This window comes from Carassius auratus, chromosome 42 (genome assembly GCF_003368295.1).
Source record: "Carassius auratus strain Wakin chromosome 42, ASM336829v1, whole genome shotgun sequence".
Lineage (NCBI taxonomy): Eukaryota > Metazoa > Chordata > Actinopteri > Cypriniformes > Cyprinidae > Carassius > Carassius auratus.
This window is the reverse complement of record NC_039284.1, coordinates 11,619,593-11,639,793: the sequence shown is the minus strand read 5'-3', so window position 1 is coordinate 11,639,793 and position 20,201 is coordinate 11,619,593. Positions and strand designations below refer to the sequence as shown.

At 36.3% G+C, this 20,201-nt stretch overlaps 1 protein-coding gene and 1 pseudogene across 3 annotated transcripts in view; one reads left to right on the top strand and one right to left on the bottom strand.

Annotated features, from left to right (window-relative positions):
* LOC113060656 (type II iodothyronine deiodinase-like) overlaps positions 1-2,561 on the top strand; it is a 4,325-nt pseudogene extending 1,764 nt beyond the window's left edge. The window contains exon 2 of the transcript XR_003278276.1: positions 1-2,561. This exon is cut by the window's left edge and continues 96 nt beyond it. The product of XR_003278276.1 is annotated as a type II iodothyronine deiodinase-like (transcript).
* A 9,995-nt stretch (positions 2,562-12,556) lies between these two features.
* The window catches only part of LOC113060655 (neurexin-3a-beta), a 44,225-nt gene continuing 36,580 nt past the window's right edge, over positions 12,557-20,201 (bottom strand). For both annotated transcript variants that reach the window (XM_026229760.1, XM_026229761.1), the window contains exon 5: positions 12,557-14,162. In XM_026229760.1, the coding sequence (XP_026085545.1) occupies positions 13,549-14,162 (614 nt within the window). In that variant the 3' untranslated portion in view covers positions 12,557-13,548. The remainder of the gene's footprint in view (positions 14,163-20,201) is intronic.

The following is a 20,201-nucleotide window of genomic DNA, read 5'->3' as shown; positions in this document are numbered from 1 at the left end:
CATCTGCTGGACTTTGAGTCTCCCAACCGCCCATTAGTGGTCAACTTTGGCTCCGCCACTTGACCCCCCTTTATAAGCCAGCTGCCGATTTTCCGGCGGATGGTGGAGGAATTTTCGGACGTGGCAGACTTCCTGCTTGTCTACATTGATGAGGCTCACCCCTCAGATGGCTGGGCAGCTCCTCCCATGGAGAATTTTTCGTTTGAAGTGAGGAAACACCGTAATCTGGAGGAGAGGATGTTTGCCGCTCGGAAACTTCTGGAGCATTTCTCTTTGCCACCTCAGTGCCAATTGGTGGCAGATTGCATGGACAATAACGCCAATGTAGCCTACGGTGTGGCCTACGAGCGGGTTTGCATCGTACAGAAGAATAAAATTGCTTATCTTGGGGGAAAGGGTCCATTTTTCTACAACCTTAAAGATGTTCGGCATTGGCTCGAGAAGAGCTATGGGCAGCGATAATTTCTTAGAAAAAGAGGTCAAATAGCTTTTTCTGTGAATGCTAGAATATTTTTATTTTTGTATAATGGAGAGAAATTGAGGGTAAGGTGCTTTTTGAACTGTTTAAAAGTAGCTCCGGTGGAAACACTTGGGCTGGGCTCCAAGTCATTTTCTTGAATTGTCTAAAATGAGCAGGAGGTGTTCTACATTTCCAACCCCTTTAAAAAGAATAAATAAAAAAGTATATAATAAAAGAAGAAAAAAGATTATAGGCTCTAAATACTGACTGTGTGGTTTGCACTTCAATTTAAGCAAAACGATTTGTCGATGCACTATTAGTAACTTGTTCCTTTGCAATTATTGTAGAGTTAAAGTGTGCAATATTTTTATGTGTCATAACATATATTGCTTACAAAAGAAAACCAAAATTGCTGAACAGAAAAGAAAGCACAAGTACCCAGCTTTTATATGAAAAGAGAGTAATTTATTTTTATTGACATTCAATGTTTATTTTTAATACAAGGCCTGTTTATGTGCTAGTAATGCTTTCCCTTCCCCTCTTTTTGTGACAATCGTTCGTATTTCATGCACCATCAGCTTTTACACCCTGATACACTGTTCAGTTCATTTGCACCAGTAATTAACGCATTCCCAGCATCTCATTTCGATAACTGCTAATGTTAGTCATTTGGCCTGTATCATACTTAATGATCTCAACAATAAACCAGAAAAATGAATGGACTCAGCCACCGGACTTGACTTCACTGCAGTGTACAGGAAAGCTGATGAAAAGTTATTTTAGTCCTGAATGTTAGAGAAAAGTTGTCAACGTTAACTGATGGATCGGCAGTCGCTCATTTGGGTCAATACGGCACTGGTGTGCACATGAAAATCACAGACGAAATGGTCCCCTGTCCTGTCTGTGGTTGGATGAGAGACCACACCTCTCCGTCCTGATCCAAATAAGCGTGACTGCTAACATGCTGAAACAATCACTCTGAATCTGAATCACTTTGAAGACTTTGTTTTGTTTCACAGAACTTTTCTCATGTACTACAACCATCCTCTTCCTTTTAATGAGAAAAAGACAAGAAAAAAATAAAGTTGAACTGCTGCTGACTATGAATCCCCCCCCCCATTTTTGTGTTTGATTCTGGGAAATTTCAATGAAGGGTGATTGGCTTGAAAAAGGGAGGGGAAAAGTTCAGCGGAAAACTCCAGATGGAGGAAACGTTGCATGATGACAAATTAGTAAAAAAAAGAAAAAGGAAAAAAAGGAAATGCACCAGTCTTAAGGGGTCGTGGAGTACATGTGTTTTTTTCCCCCATTAAATGTGTGTTTGCAGAAATGCATAGTGATAGCTCTGAACATGTGCAACACAATGAAACCGTGTGACGCAGAGGTCTCTGGCTGAACTTCTACGTTTTCCAGGCTGGCAATAACTAAATAGCAAAGGCTCAGGGAGAACATGTCCCTGGGAAACACCATGAAACAGAACCCCTTGTTGTGGCCGGGCATCGCTTATCCGAGCGGAACTAGTCCATTTGGACTTCTAAGATGTTATTCACACACTGTCTCAGTCTTGGAAGGCACCGTCCTGCACGATGGAGCAGGGAGGTTGCCAACATTAAAGATGGAGGCATCAAAAAAGAGAGCCACACAACAGCAACAAACACATGCCCCACTCCAGGAAAGAGTCCCATGGTGTGCTTTTTAAGGAATGTGTCTGGTAAACAGTTACTGAACAGAATTCTAAGCAGCGTGTGAAGAAGTGTTCTCATTTATTGGGCATAACAAGGACGCCGGACCAAGGGGGGAAAAACCTGGTCCCATTTATTCAGATAAGGTCAAAATGTGATGCCTTAGAATGTGGACGATTGGCAAATCGGCCAGTATAAATTCAATTGAAATGTTGACGCAAGCTTTTAAATGTACAGTATGTGTCTGCTGTTCAAAGATAAGCCATTTATGTTCATTCTTCAAAAGTGGACTATTTGCTTTGGATGTGATCTGGCTGCTTTCTATGAAAAATTATCTTAGGCCTAATATCAATATATTCAGTAAATCAAATGAGTTCAACCAGAGGGATGCCAACTATTTTATTCATTTTTAATTCATTTTTAATGCACTTTATCCCCATGCATTCGTTCTTAAAGGGAAAGGGAAAAATTTAATTATTTACAGTACTCAGGCTAATGTTGTTCCAAACTGAACATAAAATATTATAAATAGGAAAAATACAATAAAAGTCAATGGGTTGTTGTTATAATGTTATTTCTATACTCTTAAAAATATCTGTGCCACAACATAGAAAAAAATTATAGTAATAGTTTTGGCTTACATATCCCTTTAAGGAACCTCTTTGAGAATCATATGATATTAAGCAGTAAGGGTTTGACTGTATTGCACACAAATCACAAATCAAATCGGTCCATTGGTGATGATGACAAAGCTAGGTTTGTCCTAGCTTTCTGTATTTAATGAGTTGAATTTGTTTTTCTCGTCAGTGACATGGACCCAAAAGCATCCAGGTTTTTCTGTTCACCTGCAAATGATCTGAAACCTCTTGCATTGTTAATGTGAGTTCAGTTCCCCTATTCATCTATGCACCTGTCTATACGGTCTATAGAGTAATACACCCAAACAGTTCTTATGTTATCAGCAACACAATCTTGTCTTATTTTCCTTTGTCCTGTCTCTGACTCTGGTAAGACTCTTAGCTGCTTTTGGAGATACACTTAGTCACTGATACAGCATATGGATAAGGCAAAATTATGATTTTATCTAAGCCTTATAGAGGATAGCTTCTAGAGCCAAGTATTTGCACTTTGAATAGAGTTCAAATTGAACATGCTCCAAATATCTTTGATGCTTGATGATCTCAAAGCACATGCAATTCAGCTAAAACAGTACAACCTGGACTTCAAATAACTTTATATATCATGTTTTACAGCTGATTGTTTTATGATCTAATATATGGTCACATCTGCATATGCATATATATCAAACATAACTCACCATGCTAATCAACATACTCTGGTTTGTTACATTACTGGTAGTAGATGAAGCTACGCTGAAATTCATAATTAGCTTTTCATCCATTTATGAGCAAAATATTTTATTATGAGCAAATTCAGTTTAACTTAAATGCTTGAAACCATTCTTGACCAAACAAAACTGGATTATCAATTTATATAAAAAAGTTAATAATAATAATAACAATAATAATACTGTTATTATTATTATTATTATTATTATTATTATTATTATTAACATATATTGTGTTTAAGCACGTTTATTGTAACAGCAGTTTTTTTTTTCAGAATTCTTTCATAACTTTAAAGAGAAGATTAATAGGTATTCTGTTACAATAAAGGTTAATAATTTTAAGGGGTGTGCTTTTATGTCTTCATGCATTTAATTTCTTCCTGATGCTGTGAAAACTAAAACGGAAAAAGAACTTTGGGCATGAATTAATATTGAATGTATTTTGCATATATTCCTGAGAGGAACTATTAAGAATGTTGATTGGCAGCTTGTTACATGTGCCTTTTTTCCTACTATTTTTAATGCCGGGTTTGTTTTATTGTGTCATTTGGCTGATTAAAAATGCAGCAAATTGGACAAGATGTGTTTGAAACATTCTTTCTCCATCCCTCACATGTACTGTACTTCATATTTTGACCTTGAATTAAGATGCCACACAGATGTCTATATGCATTTTTTCTACATCGGTTTATTATGAATCAGGTTGAAATAGTCATAAATCATAAAAAATATTTCCTGCTCGTCTGATAAAAGCTGGGCTCACAGATGCTGAATTTTATGTGAATAAATTTAATAGACCATAAAGATGTATATCTTGTGAGACCAGTTTCCAGAAGCTCTTTGATGACTTGGCTGGGTTGCTATTAAATTTAATTTACAGACTCATTAAATAATCCAGATTCATGCCCAAACTTGACAACCAATCCATCTCAAAAGCTGAGTTTAGACTAAACTATTTTTAGTAGAGATAGTTTCTGAGATGCGTGATGACTAATCTTTCATGAGGCCAAACAGATTTGGTTTTGATTTGTGTTAGGGTTATGCGTAAGGAAATTTAAGATGTTAAAAAAGGGGCAAGTTTTGGACCACCTCTATTCAGCAAAACAACTTGAAAGAATATCCAGTGTTTACAAGGACAGCTAGGCTGTCAGAAACAGGTGTTAGCCGGAAATATATTATAGCTAGTTAAATAAACTCAAGTAAATCATTCAACTGAAATCTAAACATCCCTCAAAGAGGATCTGTTTGAGTAGATGGCTTAACTTTTTTTATTTTAGATTTTTAGAGAGAGTTCTCATTCACTCATGATCTTATGCCAGAGGAAAAAGTCCTAATGGTTAAGTTGAAACATGAAATAAGATTTATAATATGCAATGAAAAATGCAATAATTTCTATCATATCTTGTGAATGGGTCACCCTACATTCACAAGTCGGCTAATTACGATGGCGCTTCTAAAAAAGATTTACTGCAGACTGCAGTAGCTTTTCCAGCATGTTCTCAGGTGGGTCCTTCTCGAAGTCTTTTGGTTAAGCTGAGTTTATTGCAGGAGTGAGACTAACATGGCTCATTACTCTGACAAAACATTTCAATGTTCTGACAGCCGCCCCGGGATGGAGTCTGTTCTTCCAGTCGTTTGTTCGCAGCACGTCTCCACGAAAGCATCTCTTGTTTTTCATGATAAGAGGAGGGGAAACAGTTATTCACACATTCACAACTGTTATTTTATTATGGCAGTGCACCTAGTAACACAGGCCGAACTCCTCCTCATTCACAGTAAAAGCTCGGTTACAGAAACCTAATATTAAACGTGATTATTTCTCTGACCAGATTCCTCTCCTCTACGCTTTGTCTCATCACTCTCATTTTGTTACCATAGACCAATTCTGATGCATGAAATATTTCTTCATTTGTCCATCATGCTAAAGCCACCAAATTAGGCTTCTAGCTGTTTACATTCACAGTTTCTCACCACACAACAGTTTTAAAAACCAAACTGTCAAGTAAGAGCAGAATAATTTGATGTGCATCCAAAAGATAGTTCACCCAAAAATGAAAGTTCTGTTATCTACGCACCCTCATTCCTCAACTGATGGCAGAATTTTTATTTATTGAGTTTTTAAACAAGAATAGTGCTGCAGGTTTCTTACAGATTATTTCACACATTCTTTTATGCAATTCCCTGTTCTTTCCCCCTCATTGACTAACATTAGCACTTTTATGAAAATCTTCAGGTAAGGTCCATTAAACCTGGTACAGTATGCACCTTCATGCTCTGTAAATTTGGTTAAATATAAAAACCTTTAAGAGTTTGTTTCCTGTTTCCTCAGAGTGTTTTCAATATACGCGTTCCCTAAATGCAGCAAAATGCTCAGAAAAATGTCAATACTAAACTCATTCTGTTCTGATCCGGATTCATATCCCTATTGTGTTGTGTTGTTTTGTTTACAATGTCATCATCTTTATATAGATTTTTATTTCTCTTATTGGGTTGGAGGCTAAGTAAGGGTAAGAACATGATATCAATCATCATGTGGATGTTGGGAAGCTCATTTGTGGGTCCAGGAGTTATTGTAATATTTCAAAGGGATAGTTCACGCAAAAATTATTATTATTTTTTTAGTCAGTGGGGTTTAGTGTTGTTTCTGCCTTCTTCTTCTTTTTCTCCTTCTTCTTCTTCTTCTTATCTATATATACAGTGCCACTTGAAAGTTTGTGAACCCCTTGAAGAATCTGAAAATGTGAATCATTTTAACAAGATACGAGAGATCATACTAAATGTATGTTATTTTTTTATGGAGTACTGTCATGAATAAGATTTTTTACATAAATATCACACAAACATTACACACACACACTGTATATATGTGTGTGTTCTGCAGAAGAAATTCAAAGGTTATCAAATGGACTGTTTATTTAACATTGTCACAATCCAGTTCAATAGTCACAGTTTTTATTATTATTATGATTTTTACAAACATTATCGTAAGTTTGTGATGTTTTCCCCACGCTTTTGAAAATAAAGGTTCTTTATTGGCTTTGATGGTTTCATTAAGAATCTCTAACATCCATGGATTCTTTGCAAGTATTTTTAGTTGAAAAGTGTTTAAATTATTAAAATATTATTTACACTAAGAAAAAATTGCATTGCCAGTGGCATTCAATAGCATTGTGAAAAAAATTAATAAAATAATTTGGAACCTTTATTTTTTATGAGTGTAACTAATACAATTATAGTTATATATTTTAACAAGTTGTAAATATATTGGCACAGAACTGAAGGCCAGAAAGTAGACTTGGTCACACTAAGGTAGTTTTCTAATTCCACAAAGTCTTTTTCTCCTTTCTTTTCTTTTGCAAACAAAAGGGAGGAAGTCTGTACAAGAAACAAACTGTTCTGTGACCGACATTTTGTTCCACTTACTTGTTGAAAGGGAATGTTTGGGAGAACTGTGGCATTGTCTTCAGACAATACAGCATTGGTACATCATGCTGTCTGTGTCACGCTGGCCAGAACAGGCAGCGGATTTGACCACTGGCTCTTGTTCAGAATCACCCCCCCGTGCAGAACTACCAGTGATCTCACATGCACATGCCCACACAAATACACACACACACACACACACACACACACACGCACACCTGCACACACATCACGTGTCTCTAGAGGGCGCTGTGCATTCAGCAACAGAAAACACTGGAAGCATTATTTGCATGTTTTGTGCTAATTACTCAGACAAACTCTAAACAGTTTCTGCACAATCTGATTCACAAATTCACCTGTGAATATAATTATATTTCCCTTTACATATGATATTAGCATAATTTGAGTGAAAAGTTGTACTTAAAAATGTACCCGGCTGTCTTTCGATTTGTCCTTCTTTTACTTCAAGTTTGCATAAAACCTGCTGATTATATTCAGGATGATTTGAAGGATGCAGGATGATTTGAAAATGATCCAGAGATCTTCTGCTTCAGTGCAAGTGTTATTTTATAATCACTGAAATGCTATTACTATACTACTATGTGTGTGTGTGTGTGTTTAAATTCGACAACGAGAATGAAAAGTGATGCCTTGGCAACTAACTGAAATAAAATAGTTTTATTTTCCTTATCTTTCTTTCTTTCTTTCTTTCTTTCTTTCTTTCTTTCTTTCTTTCTATAATGGTTTTAGTTAATAAACCTGGCAAGAATATTTGACTGTGTACAAACAGTCGCATGATAAATTTTACAAGTTCACTTATTTGACTAGTGGCTAGAAATAATATAGTTTAATATTTCCAATTGAACAATTTAATTATTACCACTATTAATTTGATTAGTTTTTCAAATAAGAAATAGAGATTCCTTCAACATTAGTTTTTAATCCCATGTGATATCAGATGTTTGGTTTTAACTGTGTAGGTTGTGTGTGTGTGTGTGTGTGTGTAACCACAACCACTAACACGTACAATGGTTTTCATTTTTCAGTGTCTCTTTTTTACGTTTACATTTTTTTTTCAACACTACAAATAACATTAAATAGCAATAAAAAAAAAGAAAGAGAAATTGGAGAGAGAAAATCACATTCTTGTGATTTGGTGCGTGTGCTTGAATATGCAGCTTACAGAAGTAGTTTAGAATAGTTAATCCTCTGATGGCGATCATGCATATTTTGCACAAATATACTGTATATCGTCCTCAGTCCGACACAGCAATGTCCCAGTCTGGTGTGTTAGTATTCCTATAAAGCAGTGGCTGATCTCCAGTGCTCTGCAGCTTAGATTAATAATGAATCAATGCTCTTACCACTCTCACTCTCTCTTTCTCCCTCTCTCTCTCTCTGTGGATCAGGTTCCTGTTTTAGAATGACAAGGTTCTGATGATCCTCTATTCATTTGAGGGACAATAGGTAGAATTCTTAGACAGTGAAAATAGTCTACCTATAAATGCACTAATTGATTTAACTTTTTTTTTTTTAAGAATAATTGGACTTACCGTAAGTTTATTATGAGATGTCGTAAATGGCAATATTATGAGTTCTGGGTTATTTGTGTCATGCTAAATCTCTATCTATCATTACAGTGATGCTTTTATTCCAAAAGTTTGTTTTTTTCCCCGACAGTTGTTATGTGTAGCATGTCATCTTGGATGGTAAAGTGCATGCTATGTTTTATGGGTATCATGAATATAATACTTGTAAAAATATATCTGTTAGCATTCCTGCTCATCTCTGTGATAGTTGTTCAGCTGGTCCGTGAATCCCCAGAGGTGAGCTGAATTCTGCCATCTTTGCTCTTGGGCGCAATCGTCTGTGAGCTGTAAATTTCATGTCACTAATCACTCTGAATAAAATGGGAAGATTGGCTTATTTGCTGGCATGACAAGAACAAACAAGATTCCAAACTCTTCAAAGGCACCAGATAGGGAGCATTCCGTTAAAATACAGATAATTTTACTTTTAAGAGGCCCTCAAAATCAGTCATTTATAAAAAACCTAATGTAATATAATGAAATACTTGCAGTTTACATATTGCTTGCATGAACAATATTTAGTTTTATACTCCTGAAAAACATTTTTTTTGCAGCAGAATGGTGTGACAGACATTTACCAGAGGGCTGTTCATGATTTCCGATATGTCAGATTTGTAAATATACACATTATGGAGCAGTCCCGAGTAACATAATAATTGCACAACATGAACACTGTAATCCTTAACAATTAATAGAAAATCCACTGAAAATCACTGAGGACTCCCGTGAAGTAAGAAAGAGCATATTTATTAGTGAATAAAACCCCTTTTTCTCATGGAAACATCAGCATCAAGTAATCAGATGATACTGATCCCAGATGCCTCTGTCAATCTCATGCTGATATGTTTAATTGGTCCAAAAGTGTTCCTTTTAAAAAAGTACTGCCCCAGTGTCAGCTGTTGTACCTTTATTTTTGTGTGAATAAGATGTTCTTTATGAAATTTTACATTTCATGCGCCTCTTTTATTTAGAGCAACTTCTGTGCCCTGTTTGTGAGAGTACGAACAAAGCTAAAGAGAATATCAGATATACCTGGGCAAAGGATTTGGATTCTTAAATCATTTTTTAAATATCATAAAATTACAAAAAAGATGTGAAATGATGAATTTGAAACAATTGAACTGATTTAATTTTTGACATTTTGTTGATTTATTTGACTAATTCCATTCAAAAAGTGAAACTTGTATATTATATTCATTCATCAAACACAGACTGATATATTTCAAATGTTTATTTCTTTTAATTTTGATTATTATATCTGACCATTAAGGAAAATCCCAAATTCAGTATCTCAGAAAATTAGAATATTGTGAAAAGGTTCAATATTGAAGACACCTGGTGCCACACTCTAATCAGCTAATTAACTCAAAACACCTGCAAAGCCTTTAAATGGTCTCTCAGTTTAGTTCTTTAGGCTACACAATCATGGGGAAGACTGCCGACTTGACAGTTGTCAAAAAGACGACCATTGACACCTTGCTCAAGGAAGGCAAGACACAAAAGGTCATTGAAAAAGATGCTGGCTGTTCACAGAGCTCTGTGTCCAAGCACATTAATAGAGATGCGAAGGAAAGGAAAAAATGTGGTAGAAAAAAGGGTACAAGCACTAGGGATAACTGCACCCTTGAGAGGATTGTGAAACAAAACCCATTCAAAAATTTGGGGGAGATTCACAAAGAGTGGACTGCAGCTGGATATAAGGCTCCCATAGTCTGGAGTAAGAGAGGAAAGGCACACAGTCCACGTTGCTTGAGGTCTGGTGTAAAGTTTCCACAGTCAGTGATGGTTTGGGGTGCAATGTCATCTGGTGGTGTTGGTCGACTGTGTTTTCTGAGGTCCAGGGTCAACGCAGCCGTATACCAGGACGTTTTAGAGCACTTCATGCTTCCTGCTGCAGACCAACTCTATGGAGATGCAGATTTCATTTTCCAACAGGACTTGGCACCTGCACACAGTGCCAAAGCTATCAGTACCTGGTTTAAGGACCACGGTATCCCTGTTCTTAATTGGCCAGCAAACTCGCTTGACCTTAACCCTATAGAAAATCTATGGGGTATTGTGAAGAGGAAGATGTGATGTGCCAGACCCAAGAATGCAGAAGAGCTGAAGGCCACTATCAGAGCAACCTGGGCTCTCATAACACCTGAGCAGTGCCACAGACTCATCGACTCAAAGCCACACCGCATTACTGCAGTCATTCAGGCAAAAGGAGCCCCAACTAAGTATCGAGTGCTGTACATGCTCACACTTTTCATGTTCATACTTTTTTCATTTGGCCAAGATTTCTAAATATCCTTTCTTTTTATTGGTCTTAAGTAATATTCAAATTTTCTGAGATATAGAATTTTGGATTTTCCAACTCACTAGGAAAATTAAACTAAATTATGCAAATTAGGTACGTGTGCAAACATGGCCATAAAAGCATGCATTAACTCCAGTAGAGTCAGTAGAGTATCACAGATTTGTGTAAGCCTAATTTCCATGATGAATGACAATGAGAATTTAACACACATTTTCCACCTGGTTAGACTGGATTGTGGGTTTCGTGCTAACATTTTGTTATGACAATGAATATGTTGTTTTGCTGCTAAAAATGACTACTGAGGTAGTTGCTGCTTATTTGCATAAACTTTAATCAACTGTTGTTGCATCTGGACACACCCAAATCATGTCAAAACAGTCACTGAAACCCGTGAAGCTGGAAATTACCAACTTTCTTTGAAAACTTCTGGTCACTTTGTTACTCCAAATGACTGTCAACATGAGTGGATCCGACAAAACTGAAGAAAAACCAACCAATGAAACTAAAACTGAATTGAACATTCATATTAATTTCAGTGATTAGTCTATATACTGATGTTATCTTCAAAAACATATCCCCATTTCTCACCATCTGTAGAAAACTGTTGTCATGTGACCACTCTGCCAGTTTTTATGTTGTGTGCATACAGAAGCTGATACTCCTGTTCCTAATCAGGATTTCAAACATCATACTTGTTCTCGAACAATAGCATATTAAAAGTCTTCTTAATTTCTTTTATAGTCAGGAATACTTGAATTACCATATCTAATGAAACAATTAAATCCCAACAGAAGTCACAGCTTCTGATTTGTACCTTTGTGTTGCCTTGGTGAACAAAAGAGAAATATTTTGTGCTCAAGTTCGCTTCTTTTATGCTGTTAACAGGTCATTGAATAGGAAAGTAAAGTGTACTTGCCATCCAGCTTGACTGATGTTTGAAAAATATGTATAGATATGTGTACATTAAGAAAACCCTTGTATGATCAACCTCCACTGGATGTTTTATTATAGATCATCGCCAGTTATTGTCTGAAGCCAAGCTACATGACTGTGACGTCATAAATGAAAATAATAAAAGCGCACATAAGGTTGAACAGAAAATTAAGATTAAAACAGAACATGGGCGCATCTTCACATCATATTTATGGTACAGTAATATATATATAAATGTCAAAAATATACATAAGAACAAAAATGGCAAAAAATGGTCAATGCGACAGGGCTCACTGCAGTCCAGACCACTCGTATTAAGACATTAAGGTAAGAAACACATGGCGTAAATTATCTGAGCTGCATGTCTGTGTCCATATTAGGCTGCTTTATTATATATTTCTTAGATTCTTTTATAAATAAAACAACTGATAACAGGGAAACCTTAGAACAATTTAGAATCGTGTCTTGTATTTCATAGACAGCTTCAAGTAGTCAAATATCCATGCTTAGACTTAGAAACATCTGCAAGAAAGATTAGACCTCTAATCTAACAATATCCTGTCTTTGACATACAAAAACGTGTGTGTACTGTTTATTTTTTCTTCCTTCACGTGACTCGACAGTGTCGGATTTTTATGCATGAAACACACTGAATAAATAAAGCATATGATCTTTCTGTACAATAGAGTTACTAAAAAAAAATACAACTCAGGTTCGTATGTACATCATCTACCTACAAAGTACAACCGCTATCATATAATAAAATATGTAAACAAATTTCTCGTTCGACACAGTCGACTGCGACAACAGATACGTTTTTTTTTTCTCACACTTTTCACATTAGATTTATTTTCGTATAGACATCCTTTAACAGTATCATAGCACTGCGCCAGTCTGCATCAGACAGCTGTATAAAAAAGAGACGAGAGCAAATGGACCAACATACATACGGTTGAAAAAGTTCCATTCTGCGACACATTGCCTTGACGAGTCGCTTTGAGGGACGAGAGGTCCATCTGATGATCGGATCGGCCCGGTGGGCGACTGTGATCGAAGCGAAGGATGGCATGGCATGCACTACAATCAGTCGCTTTACTGAGACAAGGAAATGTCACTGTCTTTCTGGAAACTCACACATTTGCAATATTACAGTTGGTTGCACAATTAAAATGATCAGTTTCGGCTGGAAATCCTAACAGTGCTGTGCTGTCAGAGCCTCGGTGACAGGTCTTCGTTTATTACAATGTGTTTTTCTTCTTTTTGCAGAGAGCAAAAATGATAAGCCATCACATGTAATGTATAAACAATACAAATTTCTCATATATAGAATTTTTATATATATATATATATATATTCATATATTTATTTATTTTGTTGGCAGGAGTCCTTTTTTTCGCGTGAACAACATTTTTTGGGTCCCACTTTCGTTACGGACATCAGCACTATGTGTCTCTTACATGCTTGAAACGTTCTCCTCTTTTTTTTTTTTTACAGAGTTACAAAAGAAAATAAAAATAAAAACAAGATTTACGCCAAGGTTCACATACCTCTAAAAGTCACTTAGGATTATGATGTAGCTGTGGAATATTCTACACTGTTAACGTCTCCGACCAGATAGAGGAATAAGGTCACTAATGTTTGCTATTTTACCTTCGTGGTATGCTTACGGTTGTAAGTGTGCTTTATGGTACAGTTCGCATCAGAGTTCGCCTTCTCGCCTTCACAGTGCCGGGGTTCGGCTCCTGTCGCCCTCTCTCGGCGCAGTGTCCAACAGCTCAAAGTTCTGTCAAAGCGACGGGCGACTTTCGGACTCACACGTAGTACTCCTTGTCCTTGTTTTTCTGTTTCTTGTTGCCGCTTTTCGCACTCTGCTGCTTGTCCTTCATGACTGCTCCATTGCTCTGCGCCGAGTTGGTTATATAATTCCTGGTCTCATCCACTTGGTAGGATCCCTCGTCCCTGTTTCTGTACTTATACATGGCGTACAGCAGAATTAGGATGCACAAAGCGGCAGCGGCAATTATCCCGACGACCATTCCGGTGGTGCTGCTAGATTCACGGACCACCTCGGAGGCCCCCGGAACCCGTCTGATGCCCGGCTCCGTGGGGATTGCTGTGGGTACATTACGGAACATGGGGGAGGTTATTAATGGGCTCTTCAGCTTTGTGTTGTCTACCTCATAGGAAGTGGGCAATGGAAGCAAGACTATGTCGGGCTGGGGCTTTAGCTCCCTGTGATTCATTTTGCCCGCGGGCAGTTTGGGTGGCGTGGACGTGGTTGTGGAGCGGCTCAGCTTGGGGGAAAAAGACGTGGTAGTAGTCCTACCAGAATCGGAGACTTTGTTAGGTCTAAAGTCCTTGGATCCCCACTTAGGCGCGTGAGCTTTGTAGCCACCTTCAAAGGTCGACGAAGACAAGGTCTTATCTGTTACCAAGGAGAAGGTGGTGTAAAAATCTTCATCATCAGTAGGGGGCAGGTTAGAGTCGTATGCTTCCCCAGAGCCATACCCAGATATCATCAAGCCATCATCATCATCACAATCATCGCTGCCTCGGTCCGACAAGCAAGGTACCCCTGCCTCAGTGGCCATGGACAGGGACTCTTTGGTGGTCTCAATAATGGTTAGGTGGGGGCGGAGGGTTGGGGGAAGGGGAATGGAGGGTGTACGAGTGGCTACAGAGGGGAGCTCTAAGGGATCCTTTACAAGTACTGGGAAAACTAATTCACCTCCTACAATTGAACACAGACACGAGGCATGTTAGTGTCGAAAACTAGCTGCAAAAACAAAAAAAAACACTAACAGATACTAGGCAGAATGTACAAAATAAATAAATAAACAATCAAAAATAAAAGGCAAAAGCGAAACAATATCGATCATAAACAAGTATAAATCGGCATCAAAAGGACTAGACAGGACTTTGTGGGTGAGCTGGTTCGTGAGCTTTTGAATTAATTGCTTTCTGGATAATTCTTTACAAAAAATTGTGCTTGAACAAATAATATGAGCTTTGCATTTGTTAAAATCAGCTCATGCATTTCAACATGAACTAATAATAAAATAAATGAATGAGTTTTTAACTTACTGAGTTGCAACCTTACTGTAAAAATATTTACATTTTTTGGAATAATATTTTGCATCATTTAAAAATGTATCAATCAATCCTTTCCTACTGCCATGAAGTCTCATAATCTAAAAATAAGTGTCAGAAGAAAACAACGTAGTACATATAAGAAAATCATTATATAAGCCACAAGGTGAAGTCTCACCTCATGACGGTTTCATCTGTTTTATAAGTGAAACAATGTCAACAGCTTGTATATTTTTGTAGGAAAACATCTCTCTCTCTCTCTACACACACACACACACACACACACACACACACACACACACACACACACACACGTGTGATGTAAGATGCGGCTCCCCAGCAGTGCACTGACTCTTGCCTTTTGATTGACTTTAGAAAGCCTTCTTAATGGCAGCTACTATCTCCATAATGCAATAACAGCTGAATTGTTTCTTTTATTATCTATTGAATTTGATTGGTTATCAAAGGGCAAGACATTAATCGAAGTAATAAGCAACAACTAAATCTAAAAATTAATAACTAAATCTAAGTAATAAAGAATACATTGAATGCTGCTTTCTGTATGTTAAAATGCTACAGTACATCCTAAGATCCTCAGTTCTTCAAGTATAAGCAATGTGTCACCATTCAGAAAGAAACTGTTTCTACTTTTTACCTGCTAGATATTCAGACTGTCATTGCAAATGTAAGATAAAACTGCCATCAGATTTAAGACTTGCATAAAAATACAATTCAAAATTAAAAGAACTTAAAGAGGCAGACTGTAATAATAACAAAAAATAAACAAAGCCAAATACCATAAGTTCTCAATAAAGTCATAATAGCACACAATACAGTACTGACAAACAGGCAATATAAATATCAACATTATAATTTAGCAAATCGAGATCAGAACTTCTCGATCTCATTATATTAAGAATTTACACAAGCAAATATATTATAAACAAACACATAAGCATATAATAATTTTTTGTCAACTTACATCAACAAATTGCCCGCATGATTTTGGCATGAAGAAAAAAAAACGTACAAAAGAAAGTTGTGTAAGAATGTTCTTGGACAGGTTTTTTCTTTGTGAAAACAAAACGACTGTCATCATGTTTCTAATTAGATATATATATTTTAGTTTCCCACATGAGAGAGAGTACAGGGAGGCAACAACACATACATCCACACCACATAACATGAAAAATAAACTTCACCAGTATTCTCTTTTGTTGTTACTTTGATAAATAATCCAGTTTTCTTACAAAAACTGTACATATTTGAGCCTTTGATTTATATAGCATTTTTTGTTCAATAAATATCTACATTCTAGTAATTCAACTTTTTGCTTAAATTGGTTTTAATCTTTAGGTTTGAGTGAATGGATGACTACATAGTTTACCATAGCTAGAGGGGAGAGGAAGGGGGGAGAGGGTTGTGACAAGGGAACTGGACCTATGAACATACTACATAGGAGATGATGATGGGGGTGATTGTGTAAGTCAGTTGCCATGTCCATGTATAGGCAGTACGAAGCGGTCGGGCAGCATTAACGTTTTTGGCTGTAAGGAAGGGATGGGGATATACAAACAATGAGCATATACATGCCCATCTACGAAAAAGAACAAAAATCTAACACTGACAATCTGACAAACCCTAAACTGCAACTTCTTCGCCATGCAGTTTGGAAACAGTCTTTAAAACGTCAATTTTTCATCAAGATCAACTCTCAGAATTTGAAAAAAAAAAGGAAAAAAAAGAAGTGTATCAAGATATGGAACCTCTTCACTGACCATCATGTGCATTTTGATAAATAATGTTTTTATTTTAAAAATCAAATTGGGTTGTTTTTGCATTAGAGGTTGTGCAGTTTTGTTCCTGATCTGATTCTTGTCATTTTAAAACGATTTCAATGATTTCTCCCTGCAGGCACATGGAATTTTCACTGAATTAGTTCCAAATCTAAAAAAGAAGACCAACAATCAAAACACGTCATCAAATGAATGACAACTGTGATTTGATGTTCACATCTAGTTAAAATTTCAACACTAATTTTGAACCCCAAAATTCAGCTAGCCAAAAAATGGTAACCAACAAAAAATGAAATTGATTTGAGTGTGTAAACTAAAAAGACAAAATTCCCAGAGACGGAAGAACAAAGCAATTCTGAATTTTCACACGCTACAACCAGATGCACAAACTATAAAACAGACACAATCGAGAGGGACAGTTTAACAGACAACTGCATCCTCTGTCATGTGACCCAAAGACAAATATATCTGTCATTGTTAGTCTTAAACATATAACAGGCGTGCAGTCTGGATGTATGTCAAAGAGAGAGGAAAATTGGCTGAAAATGTGTTAGGTGTTTTTTTTTTGTTTTTTTTTACTGCAAGATGTCGCATGCGTAAAGTAAGTTGCATTTAGGGAGAGTAGACAAACAACACAGCAAGCTGAGGGTCAAAACACACATCGAAGGTTAAGTGAGGTCAAAGAAGCCTTTAAACCAGGGCCTGTAGGTCACAGATGTTTGGATGTTCGCATTTGCAGCACACTACTGGAATATACAGAGCAGATTCCTTGTTTTTATACCGGTAAGGTCATTATATCTCATAACGAAAGATCCATAATCATAGTCGGTACCCACAGACTTTGGTTCAAAAGCAGCAGAGTATTGATTGAGGAATTCCACAGGAGGGCTCAAAATAGACGACTTCTATAGAAAAATAGAAATAAACTCTCTGAAAGCTTTAGGGCAAACAGTATTAAATTATGAAATGCTAAATTAGAACAAAATCTAATCATCTAAAATCTATATTTTCCCTTCTAACAGAAAATAACAAATAAATTCCTCTCAAAAATAATTTAATGCAACAAAGCCACACAATGGCTACTAAGCAGTGATTAATGACGTTATGAGATTCTTAATATAATATATAAAACAGTCCTTCAGTGTTCAAGGCTGCAAATGTTTTTTAGTACATTGCCAGATTGACTTGTTACATACAGTCTGTTAATAATGCTACAATGTGCATCAACACATTATTTAAATAAAACTGACCGATGGCACCTGACAAGAGTGTACATCTGTGCAGTAAGGCATCTCATTAGAATGCAAACACATAAGGAAGGCATCAATCAATATTTGCAGAGTGAAACTATTCAAAACTCTTCTAACAGAAGAGGTGTATCTCAATGTCGGGTGTCTGGTGGTCTTATCTCTGGTCGCACTATGGACAGGTAATTAAACAGGAGCTCCAATGCTGAATGGCCACCTGCAGGCCTGTGATAAAAGCAGCTCCCTCTCTCTTGGCACAGGATGGGGCCAAGCAATACTGGCTCTCTAATCTGGACCATTCTTCCCTTTGTTTTACCGTTCTTTATTCATTTCCTGCCTTCCAACAGCATCTAATTGCTTTTGAGTCTAAAAAGACGCTCACCCCTGTCTAATCAGCATGACAAAACAAGCTACAATTACTCTTAAAAAGTAGATATTTGCTTGAATCAGGTGAATAAATAAAATCCAGCTCATTATGTATGCATCTTTTGGGAATTTCTTAGTATTGTGTGAATCTAAAATCATGAGTAGAGCATATAATGCCATCTGGTGTTCATAAAAGGACGAGTAATGAGTCCTAGTACACTAGTTTTACTGTTTTACAAAGGCAGCATTTCACACATATACTGCACATAAGCCATATTTAGTTATAATGTCTCACATTTTTATCTGTTTAATAGGCCTACAGAAACGATATTGTGTTTAATACTGCTTTTAAACAACATGAAGGTGAGCAAAGAATGACTAAATGTTTCTTTAGTCATTCTTACTATGCAGTTAAATGGTGCTCAAGAAACCTTTCTTATTATTATTATTATACAATGTTGATAATATTTTTGTGGAAACTGTTGTTATACATTTTCTTCTGACTGATTCTGAATAGAAAGTTTAAAAGAACAGCATTTAGAAATCTTTTGTAACATTAGAATTGTCTTCACTGTCATATTTGCTGATTAAAAGTATTAATTTATTTCTAATATATATATATATATATATATATATATATATATATATATATATAAAGATAAACTGACCCCAACTTTTTGAATGGCAGTGCATGTTTAATTGTAATATTTCAATGGATGAAACTCTTTGAAAACTTTTCTAAATGGGAATCATATTAGTCGGTGTTAGTCATAGCAATGTCGCAATCAATAAATATGGATCCACTAATTTTTTTTTTACTTATCTTAACTGATTGTTGTTTTAGTCTCACTCTAAAACATACAATTACAGAAATTAGTAATTTTACAAGATGATTAAAAAGCTTTAAATGCCCTCAAGCTGTAACTGTTAGGCATCCTGTTTATTTTTTCTTATTATTTTTTAGATTACAATTTTACAGAGCTGAAAAGGTATTGCATTACAGGAATGACCCATCTCATTCTTAGCCGGTTTTTTTTTTTTACACATTTCTATCACTGCAAAGCTAAACGGGAGCTTGTTAATTCCTGATTGATTATTCGTAATTACAGCATTCCATCAAAAGTCTCAATAGCAAAAGGTCTTCTGGAAAGATGTAGAACTTTGCCCTTTAGAACTGATAAGTATTACACTAAATGCTAACAAGAATCTGTAATGCAACTTTAACATAAATACATTGTAGTGACCCTTTACTGAATAATCAAACAGTACCAAAAACTATAAGAGTGAGAGATGCGTCCGTCAAACGGATAATTAGGTCTCATGAGGCTTCTTGCCCTCAATTCCAAATTCATTTCACCTTTTGTCTTGTTCAAAAGGAAATACCAAATAATTTAAAATGAGCCCCGTTTAGCAGTGTTTTCAGAATAAACTAAATATTTAGAACTTTCAGAAAATATATCCGCAACTTTACATGACAGAAACATAACTTTTTTGGTATGCATGCAAGCATGGACTTTAAAATAATGAGATCTGTGTGCAGAGAAATTATTTGAGAATAATACAGCAGAACTGCTGTACGGAACGAATTGGAAGCGTATCATTAATCAATACAAGCCCTCCAAAGGAATTCCAGATAGGGGATAAAGGGGAAAACCCAACCATTTTTACAAACAGAGAACAGAATCACGTGACAACACATCAAGACAGACAATTTGATAGACAGGAACACGATTTGGTACAGGAAATGCAGCGGAAATCTTTGCAACCATAAGCTTGAATATGATGCTTTGTTAAAACTGGCTCATACAGTACAGTACAGCACTCAGGTTAGTCTGATGGTGAGGATATGCATGGAGATAAAAAATGATGCCATGCACTGAATAATGAGAGATTAGTCTGGAAAACGGCTCTGACTAGCAGCTGCAATATTACATGCCACAAATGACTGCTTGAGAAAGCGTGAGC